An 18,151-nucleotide genomic window follows, 5' to 3' on the forward strand; every position below is an offset into this window, starting at 1 on the left:
TTTGGGTAGATGTTGAAATCGATATTGTTATTATTGTTTTTTATGTTAAAAAATGAATTAAGGTTAATTCACACTGCGACCACAATCAATATCGCGACACCTATATTAATTGAAATTGAAAAAGAAATTACACAACTGCAATCAGTTTTTAAAATCTGGATGTTAAATTTAGATTTGTTCAATCGAGGATCTTATTTTATGACATTATGATTAATAATATAATTATACAGAGTAATGCAAAACTAAGGACAAGAGAACATCATGCTTCTTTTCTTTATTGGATGATGAAGATGACAATCGAAGAATGAGTTTCGTGTTTCTAACTCCAAACTTTTGTGATAAGTATATTCAATTCAATAATCTAAAAACAAACAAACGGCTCAAGTCCAAACCTCACTCAAACCATTTCCTATGCCAATTTTCTTCATACTATTGTTTTAGCTTGTACCTTCTCGTGTTTCATATATTTGGCTGGTAGAGATTTATAAATTATAATTGAATTAATGATAAGAGGATCACTCTTTATTTAGAGTTTGTTTGGTAAAATAAATTTCTGAGTTTATAGTTTATAACTTATAAGTTTAAATGACGATTTAGATCTATTTAATAACAGTTTTTTTATCACGAGTTTATAATTTATAGTTTATTTTTTAGACATTATTTCAATAGCGTTTTAGCTTATAATTTATAACTTATATTTTTTTATTCTTTTCTATCATTATTATTTTAACACAACCCCACTTTTATCCTTTATAATTTATTTTAATTTAAAATAAAATAATTATGTATTAAATATTTTTTATGTTATTTTAGTTGAACCATTAATTTTACCAAACACTTCAATTAGCTAATCAACTATCTGTTTCAATCATCAACTATAAGTTATCAGTCATCATCCATCAGTAATAAACTATTAACCAGCTTATCAGTCAACTGTTTTTTTACGAAACAAATCCTTATAAAAGTTTGTCTGATAATATTAATTATACTCCCCAATTTCATAATAACTGTCGTTTTAAGAAAAAATATCTATTTCAAAATAAATGTTATGAAAATATTATGACAATATTACCTTGTACTCTTTAAATTTAATTTTTTTAAAGAATTTATTTGCTATACACGGTTAATGTAAAAAGTTTTATATTATCATTGCATCATAATTCATCTGTTGTATTACTTTAAACAAATAAAATAAAAATCAAATATTATTAACTTTTTTATATTATCAGTGCATTTTAATTATATTCTTTTTTTAAAATAAAAATTATAAAAAAACAATAATAATAAGTTATTAAAATTTATTCTTATTTTTTCTGTTATCACTATTACTTACCGATAGACATTTTGTATTACATTTACTTTGATCTCAAAAGGAACAAAACCAGCAAAGCAAATGCATCAGCAACGCGCGGAACCGGTTCAACAGTAAGTGTGAAAGCAGATTCGTTGAACCTGGACACACCCAATTTCGATCTATATATACCCGCATCGCAACTTCACACAATAACTCAACCCAAAAACAAAATAACTTCTTCATTTCACCGCATCTCTATTATCATCTTCAAATATATAATTTCATAATGAGTATTTTCATCTCTCCAATGATGGCAGTGATCGGCACTCGCGGAAAAAACGACATAAAAAACGCAGTTCCGGTGCCAGAGTCAGAGCTGAAGAAGAGAAACGAAGAGCTTGAGAAGGAGTTAAAAGAAAGCAAAGAGAGAGAAGATCAAATGAGACGGCAATTACAGATCACGTGGGAGAGGCTGCGCGTGGCGGAGGAAGCCGAGGAGCGGCTCTGCTCACAGCTCGGAGAGCTTGAGGCAGAATCCGTTTACCATGCGCGCGATTACCATGATCGCATAGTTTCTCTGATGGATCAGCTCTCAAACGCGCAGAGCCTCCTCCATAAAGCGCTTCCTTCATCTTCTACCTCCTCATGATTCATTTCTGAAAACTAGTCTGGTTAGGTTTTGTAATAATTATTGCTATTTTTAGATTAGATGTATGTATATGATTTTGTTTATTTTTTATGATTGAAGATTGATCATCCATATTAGCGTGGATCCAGTCTTGTTCTGCTGTAACAAATTTTGGTTTGATTTGTTAATTCGATATATTTTGATTGAATGGATTGGTTTTGGAATTTCAATACTTTATTTTGATTTCTTCATTGTGTTAAATTATTTTCCGCAATCCTACAACTTTAACTGCATATTTTTTCAAACTAGTCAATTTGACTATTTCATCAGCAAGAATTATACTCCCTCCGTTCTAAATTATAAGATAAATTCACTTTTTAGATTCATTGAATAATTAATGTATTTGGTCTGTATATAGACCAAATATATTAATTATTTAATGAATAAAAAAGAGAAATTCTCTTATAATTTGAGACAGAGGGAGTATTTTCAAACGCGTAAGTTAGACTTGAAAATTGAAAAATGGATGTGAAAAGAGTTTTCAAAAGTACAACCCGAAAATGTTCTCAGAAATCAAAAGAAATAAACATTAAAAAAACTAGTAATAATTTGTTAGTTTTAATTTGTTTTTTAATTTAATCATACAAACCGATATTAAAATTTAAGATTATGGTTAATTAAATTCGTAATTATTGAAAAAAATCTCATAGTCCTACATCAATAAGAGATAGAGTTTTAAAAAATTATATAGAGTAAAATTTGATAAAATGGTTAACCGTTTAGATTGTATTTTAAAACTCTTAAACTTATAAAGCAGGTTTTATAGTGACGTGAGGAGTTTAACTCAACTCAAATACTTTAGTAGTGATGATTAATGATTTATATGTAGAGTGAATTAAAAATGTTAGTAGTTTTTGTCTCCAATTAACTGATGATAATGTCTTGCACGTATAGTCTTGCTTGTGAACCAAGGGATTATGGAGTTTGACTTTTATTTGTTTTATTCAGATTTTATTATATTATAATATTATAATAATTAATTATATTATTATTATAACTGATTTTTGTTTTCTTCAGATCTTATTTTATTAGAGTATATTATTATTATTATCTTTCAAAACTAAGGACGCAGAGATCTGTCTGCTCCATTTTTTTTATTCGATGGTGATGACATGCCTTCCGTGTTTCTAATGCCTAGATATGTGATAAGTATTTAATTAACAGTATGGAATTTCAACGTGTCGCTAATTTTTTAAACCAAAATCAAACAACCGGCTGAAATTCAAACCTCACTCAAACCATTTTCAATTTTTTTGTTAAATTTGTCCCTTAATTATATCTTCTAATTCACTTTGGCCTTTTCTCACTTTGATTCTTTAATTTTAATCCTTCCATTAGTCAACCGTTAGTCAAAGTTTACAAACTGGGGTGGATATGTGGTGTGTCCAAATGGCAAACGAAACGAAGGGATGACACAATAATTTTTCATTTGCAATAAAAAATAAAATTCAAAGAAGGAACTTACACAGTAATATCAGTCCATTTATTTTGCATTAGTGAGTTATTTTACATCAATAAAAATCAGAATTACATCAGGTACAATAAAATTCAAAACAAATCGCAATGCAAAACTCCTTAACCTTGAGTCACATAGTCATGCGTTTCCTCTTTTCCTTTCACACGCTTGAGGTATTTTTTTCACATAAATTTGATTCCCAAACTCACCTATATATAACAACTGTTGCATCAGAGAAAAATGAGATTACACATATACAAACCCCCTTTCGAATGAGTGGTAAGAATAGTGAACCAATTAAAAGCAATCTTTGTTAAAGAATTGGGGAAGAATCTTATTTGCAAATTCTCGTTGTTGGATAGATCTCCATTCTCTGACTAATATCGAGCAATGTGCTCAACAGTCGAATATGTCGTGTCCCCTGCAAATTTAGTAAATCTGAGGATTTTTCAAGCCCTAGGTAATTCAATTTGCAAAATATATTTAGAAAAAAGAGACAAAATTTGGCCTATGAAGGCCCATTATTGAAGTATGTCATAAAATCTTGTTTGATGAAGAAAAAGAAAACATGTTTTGAGATTGTCAAAAATCAGAAATTCGAAAAGCAACAAAAACGTCTAGTTTTGACTGTTTGCAATTTTTAGATTTTACCGGTTTAGTTTATGGATCCGTTTATTTAATGTTAGAATATTTGCTATATATTAATTTAGAAATAGTCTAAATTATTATAAAATATATTATAAGATATTTATAATATTTTATTCGAATAGTTAATGATATGTGTTTTGTGCTTTGTGACAATTTTAGAGAGATTTAGAACAAAAGGAGAAATACGGATTTTAGGGAATTAAAAGGAAACCTTAGAAAGACAGTATTTTGGGAAAAGTTTTGGAGTTATCTAATGAAATTGAGAAATACTTATAAAACCTTGGATTTTAGTGATTCATATATTGAGAGGTTGAGAGGTTGAAAAATATTTGGCTATAAAATATTGTGTTTGTTCTTGGGAACTCTTAAAAATTCGACAGACATATTACTACATGGACTTTCGTCTTCATATTTATTTCCACGTGTCTTCGACATTTGAATTGCTTCAAACCCCCACTGCTGCTTCAAATCCCCACTGGATTTCATAGGCGATTCAAACTCACCACATTTGTCAAAAAAGTTAACATATCGAATTTGTGACTTTGATGTCAAAACTATGACTTAATTATTTAAATTTTAACATTTTTATATATCTTATATCACACGCTTGTGTCAAAATACTAAGTTAAAAATCTCATACTAAGACGCATATAAGTAAAATTCAAATTAACAGTATTATATTGAAACAATTAAAAACAAATGAATTCTTTCTTTATACTACTACTCGGGCCTAATTTATAAGTAATGATTTTTTTTTAAATTTATTGAATAATAAATATATCTAGTTTACATAAAAGACCAAATATATTCATTATTCAATGAACCTAAAAAGAATTTGTTTAACAATAAAATCAGAGGGAGTACTAACGAAAAAGTCTTGGTTGTTAAAAAAAAAAAAAAAAAAAAAAAAAAGTCTTTGGTTGTACATTTAGTGTGATCTCAAGCAAAGCAAATGCGTCAGCAACATCAGAACCGGTTCAACACCAAGTGTGAAAACCAGATTCGTTGAACCTGGACACACGCAATTTCGATCTATTTATACCGACATCGTAACTTCACATAACTCAACCCAAAAAACAAAATAACTTCTTCATTTCACCGCATCTCTATTATTATTATCTCCAAATATATAATTTCATAATGAGTATTTTCATCTCCCCTATGATGGCAGTCATCGGCACTCGCGGAAAAAACGAGATAAAAACTGCGGTTCCGGTGCCAGAGTCGGAGTCAGAGCTGAAGAAGAGAAACGAAGAGCTTGAGAAGGAGTTGAAGGAAAGCAAAGAGAGAGAAGAGCAAATGAGACGGAAGCTACAGATCACGTGGGAGAGGCTGCGCGTGGCGGAGGAAGCCGAGGAGCGGCTCTGCTCACAGCTCGGGGAGCTTGAGGCGGAATCCGTTTATCATGCGCGTGATTACCACGATCGTATCGTTTCTCTGATGGATCAGCTCTCAAACGCGCAGAGCCTCCTCCACAAGGCACTTCCTTCATCTTCTACCTCCTCATGATTCATTTCTGGCTTTCTCAAAATGAAATATTAGATGTATGTAATATGTATATGATTTTGTTTATTTTTGATGATTGAAGATTGATGATCCATATTAGCGTGAATCCAATCTTGTTATGTTGAAACAATTTTTGGTTTGATTTGTTAATTTGATAGTAATACTTAGTTTGATTGAATGGATTGGTTTTGGAATTTCAATACTTTATTTTGGTTTCTTCATTGTGTTGATTATTTTCCATCGATTCTAGAACTTTGACTGCATTTTTTTTTCTTTCAAACGTGATAATAGTCAAGTTGATTATTTCATAAGCAGGAATTATATTTTCAAACGCGTAAGTTAGACTTGAAAATTGAAAAATGGAATGTGAAAACTTTTCACTGAAAAGAGTTTTAAAAAAAAGTATAACACGAAATGTACTCGGAAATCTAAAGAAATATACGTAAATAATAATCAATTTTTTGACGTAACTACTTAAAATTTTAGATCAAATACACCAACTTTCATTAATTCATTTTTTCTTAGTATTTGTGATCTATTTGAAAAGCTCAGACATTTTAATCAATCGCCCAACTAAAAGATTTGTTCCGTTCATTATCTAATATCTGGTGCAATTTGATATAATGGGTTGTTATATATTAATGGTTTAGATTGGGTTTTAAAATACATCTTCAGATGTACAAATAGATATAGAAATATTTATCAACTATAATTAGTTTTAAATTTAATAATGCAAACTGTACTAGTTAATTAAATTCTTGATGATGAATGATTTGCATATAAAGTATTTGTCTCCAATTAAGTGATGAGAATGTCTTGCACGTATAGTCTTGCTTGTGAGGGAGAGGATTATGAGGAGTTTGACTTTCAGGTTTTAATTTGTGAAAAAAAAATTTAAATAACAATGTTTAAAAAAAATTTTAAAAAAACAAGTTTTTCAGAAAATTTATCAAAGTGTCTAGGTTTTGCAGGACCCCATGAAATATGCGTCAAACCATTTGGCGCATTGGTATACCATTTTCTTGAATTAACTAATTCATTTGGGGCATTAGTGTAGTAGCATTAGGGATGCCAATTCATTTGGCGCCTATATTATTCGTAAAAAAAAAAAACACCCACATAGGCGCCAAACTATTTGGCTAACCTAATGTGAGTGACACATTGGCGCTAAATCATCTGGCGCATACACCTAACCAATGCGCCAATTCATTTGATGCATATTTAAGAGGTTTCTGCAAAACCTAAACATTTTAGTAAATTTTTTGAAAAATTTATATTTTTTTTGGTAATTTTTTTTTAAACCTTTTTTCTTAATTTATTCTGTTCAGATCTTATTTTATTATTATATTCCAAAACTAAGGACGCGAGAGCCTGCTTCATTTTTTATTCGATGATGATGACAAAATGCCTTCCGTGTTTATAACGCCTAACTGTGATAATTTTTTAATTAGCAGTATGAAATTTCAACTTCTTTTCTAATTCTTTTAATCTAAAAAGTAAGAACAAACAACCGGCTGAAATTCAAACCTAACTCAAACCATTTCCCATGGTGTTTCATCTATTCAGTTTGTAGAGACTCAAAAATAAAATGTGAATACTAATCCTCATAACATAAAAATAGACACAAATTATCCAGATCAACTAATAAATACAAATGTTGTTAAACTTCTTATATTATGCATGCCAACTAAGTGGAATAGGACTGGATAGATTTAAGTATTATAAGTATAGCTGTCAAAATGGACTATCCAACTCATTTAGGGTCGGTCCTAATGGACATGGGCTTTTTAGGGCTGGGCCAAAAAAATCCTATTGTAATATGGACCTCAAAATTACTACCCGAGCCCGGCCCCAGATAGACTTTGGGTTACCCGACCCTAAACAAGCTTTTTTTAATAAAAAAATTAAAATAAAAAATTTCTAATATTGAACTATAAGTAAAATAAAAAATTATAATATTCTAAATATATAATACATTTTAAGTATTATATTATCTTTTATAAATATTATAATGTGTTTTTATATTCAATACATGTATAAATTGTATAAAATAATGCTCAAAATATTTAACATAAGAGAAAATAATAGAGTACAAGGAAAGATTATTGATTATTTTATTGTATACTCTAATATTTAAAAGAGAAAGGTTGAATAGGACAAAGATAAAATTTAGTGAAGTTAAAAAAATTAATGTATTATTTTGGAGTAACATAATATAAGAATTAATATAATTTCTTAAAAATTTATAGTAATGCGGGCCTAATGAGCTACTTACAGTCCATATGGGCTAGCCCTAATGAGTAGCGGGCTTTTCAAGGTTGGGCTAAAAAGGCTCTGAAAAATTTGGCTCTAATTTTAAGGCCCAAGCCCTATATTTTAATAGCTACATGGACTAGCCTATTTTAATAGCTATAATTATCATGCTTATATCTGCTATAGTCAGGTATTAGGTTTGGCGTCCAAAATTAGTTGGAGGTAATAATTATCTATTGCTCCCACATCCAATGAAGAATAAATTTCTCCGCCTCCCCCGCTTTCATTGCAAAGATTTACTTTTTTAAAATTTTCATAACAATAAAAACCAATATTTAAATTAAGTATTTGATTGTTTAAAAAATAATTATAATAATTAATTATTTTTATTTAATCTTTATTATAGAAAAATGAATTTTAATTTTAATAAATTTAATATTTTAATATTAAAAAGAATAAATAGATAATAAAGTTAGAGTTTAAAGTTAGTGTACTGTTGGTATAAAATAATTTTACACATACAACCAATTACTTCATGTAATTTCAATTTTTTAAAATTAAAAATAAAATTTATTCTGTTGAATGTTTCTCATTGGTTGACATTGTAAAAATACTTTACTATGTCGGTGTATTTCTTCTTTTTTCCATAAAGTTATTAAAAGTAAAAATAATCAATTAAATTTAATAGATTAAGGTGGGTGTGAGTCAAATCCTAACAACCCCTTCTCCGCCCGTAGTAAAAATTCAATTTTTCTCGATTCAATTTATTATTGTCATATAATAATATATTATATCAGATTCGAATCTTTAACTTGAATGATATGTGTATTTAAAATATTATTATTTTGCTTACAAATAAAATATAATTAAAATTATTAAATATAAAGAAAAGTACCATGTGATTAAATAATTGGATTAAACTCAAGCGTGAGACTAAAATAAAACAAAACACTTGCGTGTGAGTTTTTTCATTGTTTATTTAAAATAAACTACGTACTACTAATAAATACTTTAATTCAGCCATGATCTCGGAGTTTATACAATTGATGAGTTGATACGTGTACGAATATTCCCCTCTCGTGTTCGAATATGCTGATTTAGAGGCAAAGTAATGTGTGGCTGAGTCCAAAGTTGAATATATACTTTTTGATTATTGAGCAATGGAAGTGGACATTTGGTCCACCACGATGAGAAAAGCATGGTATGACAGTATTTGAAAATTACAATTAATAATTTGCGAGGAAAAAACAAAAATGCAATCACTCGTGTTCATGTCGTAAAAAAGAGGTTTCCGACGCCGTCCATATTTCTATGAGTTGTGATAATTTTAATAATTAGTCAAATCAAAATATCAGATAGATTAGTTAATCTATGGTTATGATTCTTAAATAATTGTTAATTTGACTTGAGAAATAGTTTATGATATAGTAAGTGACCCTACTCTTCCTTAAAACAAAAGATTCCCCACCCATTTCCGGCAAAGACATACAGTGATGCAGCCTTAAATTTTTGTCTTATTGATATTAATTGGTTAGCAATAGACACCATAGTGTCGTTTTCACGCTCAACTACTTTTTTGAAAAAATAGCTTAACGAAGAAACGCTCACCCTAATTAGGGGTGGCAAACGGACATGCCCGCTCCGTTTAGGTTTCCTTCGCAAAAGTTCGCGAAAAAACGAGGCAGGACGGACATATTTAATTGTGCGGGTCTAAAACATTTCCCCGTCTCACAAAAAAGTGAGGGTGGGGCGGAAAAAGCTCACGGGCATTGAACCTTTTAGGTCTAAGAATAGTGAAATTGTATGAAAAAACTAATGCCCGCAAAAGCCCGCAAAAAAAATGGACGGAATGGGACGGGAACATTAAACGGAGTGGGCATAAAATCTTGCCCCGTCCCGCGTAAAAGTGCGGGGAAAACAGGCTTTACCCGCGGGCCGAGCCCGTTTTACCACCCCTACTAATGATACGTTTGAAGGTGAGAAGAGAGAAAAAAAAATTTAAAAAAAAAATTAAAAAAAAGTAAAGGAGATTTTAAGATCCACCCTATGTGCGTTTTAGAATATAACAAACACAGGAGAAATATGTTATATTGGTTATTTTTCTATTATCTACTTATTAAAAGTCAATTGTATGGTATAGAGAATGGTTTGAGGGGAGGGCGGCCGCGTATGATGCTCTCGTCACACTAGAAAATCTCACGAATCACAAGAGAAACATCAATCAAATTATTGAGGGTGATGCGAACAACATTGACAAATCTTCCAATTCAAAGGGAGAGGAGAAAGAAGAAATATGATATCATACACGAAACAAAAACTCTAAGAAATGGAAAATAAATTGATGTTGAAGATCAACCATTGGAGAAGAAGTTATGGGTAAACGTAAGCAACGACAACCGCAATCCAACAAATGGGTTTCTTTTCTTCATCTTTATTTGCTTATGTCTATCATTTAACTTTCACTAACCTTTATTTAAAATACAAAAACATGTTTGTTTTTTTTCTTCCTTTTCTCCTATTGTGCAAGGTAGGGTTGGTTATCAAAAAGGCAAGAGAGTGTATATTACTCAAGAGGATCTTATTCCATGTTCAAGGATGTTCAAATGCTTCAAGTAACTTGGCTTGTGGTTGAAGTTTCCCCGAAGATCAAGCATTGTTTCCAAATTAGGGTTTTGTTCTTCAAAGTCAAAATTATAGTCAACTCTTGGTCGAATGAACTTTTCTTCAAGTCAAAACAGTAGAATCTTCAAATGTCAGGGAGAAAATCTAATTTCTTTTACAGGATTTTTTAAAACTCACCGATATGACAGGGGAAAACACTTATTAACCCTAATATTAATGACCATTCAATCATAGTTTTAAATTCACATCCAATTTTCTTCCTTAACCAGGGACGAATGCATGTGTTAGTAGTTAGGGGCACTTGCACCCACTTATGCATTTGATTAATCCTTATTTGATGATTTTATTTTTGTTCCTATTAGGAAATAAGTCTTGCCCTATAAAAAAATATTGAAAAATCTGCAAACTATTAAATTTTTTGTTTTCTCCCTATTAAAATATAGTAGTTTTTAAATTGCTACAAAATTATTTTACCTATAATTTTAGTATTTAATATTAAATCAATATATATTTTGTTTGATTTGTTTGTACACATGTTTAAAATTTTATAAAAATTCGTTAACGAAAAAAATTAGTTTTTTTAAATACATATATTTATATTTATCTTGAGGTTTCGACGTCTACAAATTTTATATTAACAATTTTAATGAGATCAAAATTCATATTGGATAATCTAAAAATTATATTGTTTTAAAAAAAATTTCCAAAATTAATCGAAAATAACTATATATATTATTTCAATTTTATTTTTGGAGAGACTAAATCTCTCTGCACTTTGCAAGGATTTCAAAAGCATAATTTTTTTAGGTGACAAAAAATCAAATTTGACAATAATATGAGACTAAAAACATATCTAATTAAAACTTTTAAAAATAAATGTCATTTATTTTATTCTATTTCACTCTATTTTAATATATTTTTATTGTAATATTATATTTTTATATGTGTATTTATAATATATATTTGCCCCACTAATCAAAATTTATAGATCCATCACTGTTAAACTTTACTTGAAATATTTACATGATAAAAATAATATTAACATCCAAACTATAAAGTACATATCCTTTCTTCAATTATATACTTAAATAAGCATATAAAAAAACTACTAAGTGGAAGCTCCTTTCTTCAAATTTTCAATTTATGACTATAGTTATTAAATTAAAAATCTAGTCGGTGAAAGTTCCTTTATTAGATCAAAGTTATTAAATTAAAATAAATAAATAATTTCTTTATTAAAATAGTCATATTTTAAAAAGTAGCATAACACAAACTAATCAAGTTTTTTATTCATATATTAAATAATCAAATTTCTTTAAATCAGATTTTAAATAATCAAATTTCCTTAAATCAAATTTTAAATAATCAAATTCCTTTAAATCCATATCTCGACATTTTAAGTCCTTAGATGCATTAATAAGAAATATATTTTAAAAAAATATTTGATACAAGTTGACATTTTATGTAAAGACAAAATGAATGCATTTTTTTAATCAAGATTATTATTTGTATAATTTTTTTCTCTTTAAAACTATTTATATTTATTGTTGTATAATATTTGCGAGTAGTTTTTTTATAGTGCAATGAAATTATGAACAAATGATAATGTAAAATGATGAAGAAATGAGAAGAATCGTAAAATATTGAGATATTGGGAACCTAGAAAAATAAGAAAAAAAGAAAGAAAAATTGCATGATATGATATGGATTTCTCGCGATGACCTCATCGTGTGTAGGATAAAAAATATATTATGATTGCGATGTTATTTAACGCGGTCGTGATAGTGTGCGTGTTACGTTTTGACATCTTTAAATAGAGAATTTTGATAGTTTTGCAACGGTTCTGAATTTTTTGCGAGAAAATGACGACAATGAAATTTCAAGCACAAATTTGGAGCTATTGGAGACATATTTTTTCAATGATTTTTAAGTATTCTTCATATCAGCTTAGGCTTAACTATGAATAGTTAAATTTTTTTGATTAAGTTTTAGAAGATGAACTGAATTATATTTGAATTATATTATGTTGAATCAAATATTAGTTCATTTTTAACTATTAATAGCTAAATTTCTTTTGATTAAGTTTTAGAAGATGAACTAAATTATATTATGTTGAATCAAATAATTGTTTGATGTTATTTGAACGTTTTGAATTTACAACGGTTATTCAATTGTTTTTATTCTTAAAGTTTCGCGTGTTTACGAGCGCACAAAATGATTTAGATGAGTAGAGATTATTGTAAGTCTATCGATCAAACATAGAACAATTGTTCAACTTAGTAATTAACTAGGGATAGGTAATTTAAGTTGTGGCTAGAGAATTAATGCACATAGATCGTCTAGTTTTACTTTGAATTCACCTTAAGAAATTAGGGAATTGTTGTCTAAATTAGTGAGTTGTACACCAATAAATTGGGTGCAATGATATAGTTAATTCGTCGTAAAGTTACAGAGTCAATTTTATTCAAATAATGCAAATCATTAATAGAAAAAATTAATCGTATCTTTTATTAGCTTTAGTCGCGTAATTATTTTCTGCAAAACCAATATGAAAGCCCCCCATATTTACTCTAAATCGCACGATTAATATCTTATTAAATTTGCAATCCTAATATCTTATTAAATTTGCAATCCCTTTAGAGATGAATTTATTTTTGTTACTTCAACGGTATTAGTACACTTGTTAAGAAAGTGATCACATCAAATTAAATAAATTAATAATTACTGAATAGAAATTGAAATGATTTATATGTATACAAGTCTTGTAAATTATATTACTTAACGATAATTGATACATTTGACAAAAACTCCAAATCCACAACTTAAGGAATGTGTCAAAGGTTTGGTCAAGACAAAAAAAAATATAGGCACAACAACCGTCTAAAAGAATGTCAATAGAGGGAAAGACCTCATACAACATCTGAAAAATTATGAACACGGGACCAAAGGAAAGAGAAATTACAAGATAAACTTTTCATATCTAACTTTCAAAAGTGTTGAAAACTAAGAAGATTCAACGAGGTTGGACAATGAAAAACACTGCCTTTATATCGAACTCGCCGATAATAATATTTTATAGAATTCATAATAGAAAACCTGTTTGTCATTGTACAACTAATAAGTTGACAGAAGGAGACACCTTCGTCCTATTCACATCAGAGCTTATATTAAAGGAAAACCTACTAGTAAAGCTTTGATCGATGGCGAAGCTACTGTAAATTTGATTACAATGGCCATGTTCAAGATTGGCAAAGAAGAGCCAGATCTCATCACAAATTTAAACCATTTAATCGATGAAGTAACCATATTGAATCTCAAAATTGATATAAGTTAAAAGGAAAACAATGTTTTGTTAGGAGTATATTTGATTCACACCATTGGAGCCATTCTATCAACGACGCAGTACAAATTGATTAGTTGAGAAATTGACTGATTACCATGGTTACTAAAACTGTTGAAATCTCTATGAATCAACGAGGATTAGTTCGGATAAACACCAAATGTTGTTGTGCACTTCAAGCTAGTATTTCAACAATGTGCCTCTTTGCTTTGTTGTGTTCCACCACGTACGTTGCTTTCCAACACCATTTGGCTATTATTTCAATAGTATCAACTCTGCAACAACAACAATTGCACATGCAATCCAACGATTTATGGAAGGTGCTTGCCTGTTTGTTGCAGAAAAATGGCTCTACCGCGTAGCACTGGTTTCCCCTTCTTCACACCACTCCAAATTTCCATGAGCACAAACCATAAAACAATCCTTTATGTTCTTGTATCCAAAAATAGGCCCAACTTTGCCTTTGCTCTGGTCTAAACATACTTCTGAATCGCAAACTATCGGTTGCTAATTCTATTGTTAAAAGCAAGGCATTGGCATCATCTTATGTTATTCATAGAATTAATAGTTTTTTCAAAAGAAAGCAAATTCGTTTCTTATTTTTAGAAAGTGAACTCCTTCATTTACTATTACCCAATTTGCGTTTCAGGGCAACCAAAATATACGACTAGTTAACCAAATTTTCTCAAGTATTCAGCAACAACAATGAAACATAAAGCATGATAAACAAAAATGACAATCCGTTTGCAATACAAACTCCCTATACTAATGCATTTCACCACTTATAGTTCGGAGGTGACAGATAACGATGTCAGTTAACGGCGGCTTCCATGCTTCTCTCTCAAATCATGTTCCCTGAAGAAACTTTAACTTTAGCATTTAAAAGTATATGGAAAAGCATGGAACAATTACAATGTGAATACAAAGAACATAATTCCTACCTCTGGATGTGGTCAAGAATCAAAAGCCTGGGTCCTGGAGGAATTTTCACATCTCTGAGAGCGCTGAAACACATCATAGGAAAATAAAGTACTTTCAGTCAGTAAATGGTAAGCAAAATAAGTGAACATGAAAAGAAAAAAATGATACAATAAATAAAGCTTCCAACCTGTCATTGAGTAAAGGCAAAGTGTTGTCTGATAATAAGCCTTTCTTAAAATTCTTTTCGTAATTCTGAAGACCAAGGTTGTTCAACATGTTTCTTGTTTTGGCGTAGTGAGTATCTTCAGCAGGTGGTTGAGAAAACTTTTGTCCTATCTGTATGATTAATGTATAGTTTAATACATGGTATGAGTCAAGGGAACACCAAGATAAAAACCTGCATTACATATAAAACATGGATCTAGGAAAGAGCATATTCCTTGGACTATGAACAATAAATCATGTCCAAAATATAAAATATTAGTGATAAAAAGAAACCCATCAAAGATTAACTCAATATTCATAATCAACACACATTCCGTGATGTTGCCAACATGAATGGTGCAACATACATAGGCCGTTTTTTAAGACCTGGACTTGCCTTTTTAAAAGTTTGGCATGGCGTGAAAGTCTACTGAAAAGCTGGCTTTCAAGCAAGTCATAGGGCTATTGCAAAACAAACTCAGGTTTATATAAGATTCTTAAAATCTTTCAATACACCAACTTTATAGGCCTAAAGGACTTTATGGATGACCTAAAGTATGCCTTTTATAACAGCGAAAGCTTTTAAGAAGCCATAGTTTAGTTTATTTAGTAAATATAAGCATTACTTGATCTGGCTTTGACAGAAGGTGGTCGACCTATTCAATTACTAGTGAAGAATTTATTGTTACCACTAACCAAATGGGGGCACAAAATTATTTCAACTTACAAAGCTATGAAAATGGTACATTTATTTCAAGCTCACCTGGAAAAGACCACCTTGAACAAGTGCAAAGAATAGTCCAGATGTCAGTGCATTTGTTGCTTGATTTGGCCCACCCACACCACTTACCAATGAAAACAAGGCCCCGGAACCAAAAGCTGCCGCCATGCTGCAAAAGAAAAAAAATCGGCAACTCTTAGAATGCATATTGGTGGTAATAAGGACACAGCAAATCAAAACACTGAGCAGAGCATTTAGAAAAAGGAGATGGAATAGAGCTGTTGTTGGGTAGAAAAATATAATCAGTCATGTTTAATATTTTCATCTACACTTGTAGTTAACATCTGGTTGTGAGATTCTCACAATACTGCCATCAGAAAGACCTTCAAATACACCATTTGAGTTTTTTTCTTTCATTTTGATGACTTTCAACCTTGAAGTCTGAAATTTAATGAGGCTGCAACCAAGGAGACTTCATCTTATTCAGTAAGGTATAAAATACTTCTACACCACAAGTGTATTAAAATTTTGTATCATACTGTTAACCAGGCCAATGACACAACGATAACGTCAACAAGAAGAATAGTTAAAGCCTTTTAGCACTAATTGGGGCAGGCAAGAAGAATATCTAAATCTTTTTTAGCACTAGTTGGGGCTTCCTGCGTGAATTACCGGACACCTTACATTGTTATGAATCAAGTCCAAATCAATAACACAGGACTAAATATTGCACAGTTCCCACATCATCATAATTCATTTGGCTCTTCGGCGATCTGTACGCACTCATGTAAGTTTTGAATCTTACTACAATTACAACAACCAAACTGTATCCCACTAAGTGGGGTCGACTACATGGATCAAACGACGCCATAATGTTCTATCAAACACCATATTTATATCCAACTCGTTAATTCGAAATCCTTTTTAATAGTTTCTCTTATAGTTTTTCTAAGTGTTTCACTACCCCTAGTTGTTTGACTACTCTCCATCTAGTCTACTCTCCTTTTAACATAATCCACAGGTCTTCTCTCTACAAGTTCAAATCATCTAAATCTAATTCTATTTTCCATCATCTTTTCTACTATAAGTATTATTACCCCAACACACCCTCTTTAATATTGTCATTTTTAATCTTATCTCGTCTAGTCTTAATACATATAAATTTCCCTTCATTTGAGAAACAAGTTAACAGCTCTGAAGTATCTGTTAGAATACCGACAAAAATTCTAGAATATCAGATTGTATCTTATAATATTGAGTAATGAATAACCTTTCTGATAAAATAACTTTACTAGATAAAACCTTTCAATATCCATTACTATTTTCAATTTTTTAAACATAAATTATTTATCTACATACATCAGAATCTGAGAAACAACATACATCTTAAACTCATTGCATTTTATTTTCTATCCAATTTTCACTTAAGAAAAATTAAATACTGTTTTTGATGAAAGTCATTTCCAGAGATTCCACTAAACCATAATTCCCAAAATTATATGAAAAAAAACCCAAGATCCAATTAAAACTAGTGAAATTACATATCTATGTTTTTCCATTACATATCCATATAGTACAAATGTTTTAGGGTTAATGATTGGACAGAACAGTATACAATTTAGGGCATGTGAAAAACTAGGTTATGAAATTTGACCTGGATTGAACATCTTCCTTTCCTCTCAACCTTTTCAAAACACATGTAATACCAGCATTCACTCCAGTCATAACAGCAAAGTTCCGAGCCTGAATCAAAGGACCTCCAGCAAGAGCCTACAATAAACAAATCAAACAAAAACTATCATTTATCATAACCAAGAAACCCTAACTTTTCAAATTAGGGTATTAAATTACTGTACCACACTGAAACGAACTCAACCTGTGCTTGTTTAAGAGAAGCCATGGCTTGAGGGTTAAGAGCCGCATTAGGAGGCGGCGCAAAAGCAGCAGGAGTGTCACCAGTAAGAGTACCCATAAAAGCACCAATAGCAGCGCCTTGAGCGGCGCTGGTGGTTGTAACAACAGCGGCTTCAACGGCGATGGACTGCTTGGAGAGCCAAAGCTTGAAACCATTTTCCAAGTGTTTGTAGCGCGTTTGAATTTGGTCGATAGGGTTTTGAATTTGTTGTGGTAAACCTTTCAACGACAGCGCCATCATTTTTTGATTCTTTCCTTTTTCCATGTTTGTAGTTCAACGCCGCAGTGGAATTGAGAGAGGAAGTGGATGGATATTTTGGATTGATAACGTTTTGTTTCGTACTTTACCTTTTTATAATTTTGTTTATTTGTTGGTTAATTAGTGTAATGAAAATTAATTGAGTAGAGTTGGAAAATTAATTAATTCAGACAACCGGCCTTTTTCACTGGAAAGACCGAAGCGGTGCCATTTATTTTTGTACACTACTCATTGTTGGTTTCTTTGCATCTCTTCATTCACTAATTTGCACAAACATCTATATATTTCATGTAATTAAAATTGTTATTGTATCTGAAATCTGAAA

General features: G+C 30.3%; 3 protein-coding genes across 3 annotated transcripts; 2 read left to right on the plus strand and 1 right to left on the minus strand.

Moving 5' to 3' along the window:
- The first annotated feature begins 1,385 nt into the window (after positions 1 to 1,385).
- On the plus strand, positions 1,386 to 2,152 carry LOC131655574 (protein RESPONSE TO LOW SULFUR 3-like). Its single transcript, XM_058925416.1, has one exon. It carries the CDS (start codon positions 1,581 to 1,583, stop codon positions 1,941 to 1,943), a length of 363 nt encoding a protein of 120 aa, XP_058781399.1. The 5' UTR covers positions 1,386 to 1,580; the 3' UTR covers positions 1,944 to 2,152.
- Positions 2,153 to 5,137: 2,985 nt separating this feature from the next.
- On the plus strand, positions 5,138 to 5,792 carry LOC131655575 (protein RESPONSE TO LOW SULFUR 3-like). The gene has a single exon (XM_058925417.1). The coding sequence runs from the start codon at positions 5,227 to 5,229 to the stop codon at positions 5,593 to 5,595; it is 369 nt and encodes a 122-aa protein (XP_058781400.1). The 5' UTR covers positions 5,138 to 5,226; the 3' UTR covers positions 5,596 to 5,792.
- An 8,637-nt stretch (positions 5,793 to 14,429) lies between these two features.
- Positions 14,430 to 17,922, minus strand: LOC131661218 (chloroplastic import inner membrane translocase subunit HP30-2-like). Its single transcript, XM_058930676.1, has 6 exons — positions 17,530 to 17,922; positions 17,308 to 17,423; positions 15,696 to 15,822; positions 14,916 to 15,064; positions 14,749 to 14,811; positions 14,430 to 14,662 (listed from the first exon to the last, which is right to left on the minus strand). Exons 1-6 carry the CDS (start codon positions 17,830 to 17,832, stop codon positions 14,623 to 14,625), a joined length of 798 nt encoding a protein of 265 aa, XP_058786659.1. The 5' UTR covers positions 17,833 to 17,922; the 3' UTR covers positions 14,430 to 14,622.
- Between the last annotated feature and the right edge of the window lie 229 nt (positions 17,923 to 18,151).

The sequence above is a fragment of the Vicia villosa genome, linkage group LG3 (assembly GCF_029867415.1).
Source record: "Vicia villosa cultivar HV-30 ecotype Madison, WI linkage group LG3, Vvil1.0, whole genome shotgun sequence".
Taxonomy (NCBI): domain Eukaryota; kingdom Viridiplantae; phylum Streptophyta; class Magnoliopsida; order Fabales; family Fabaceae; genus Vicia; species Vicia villosa.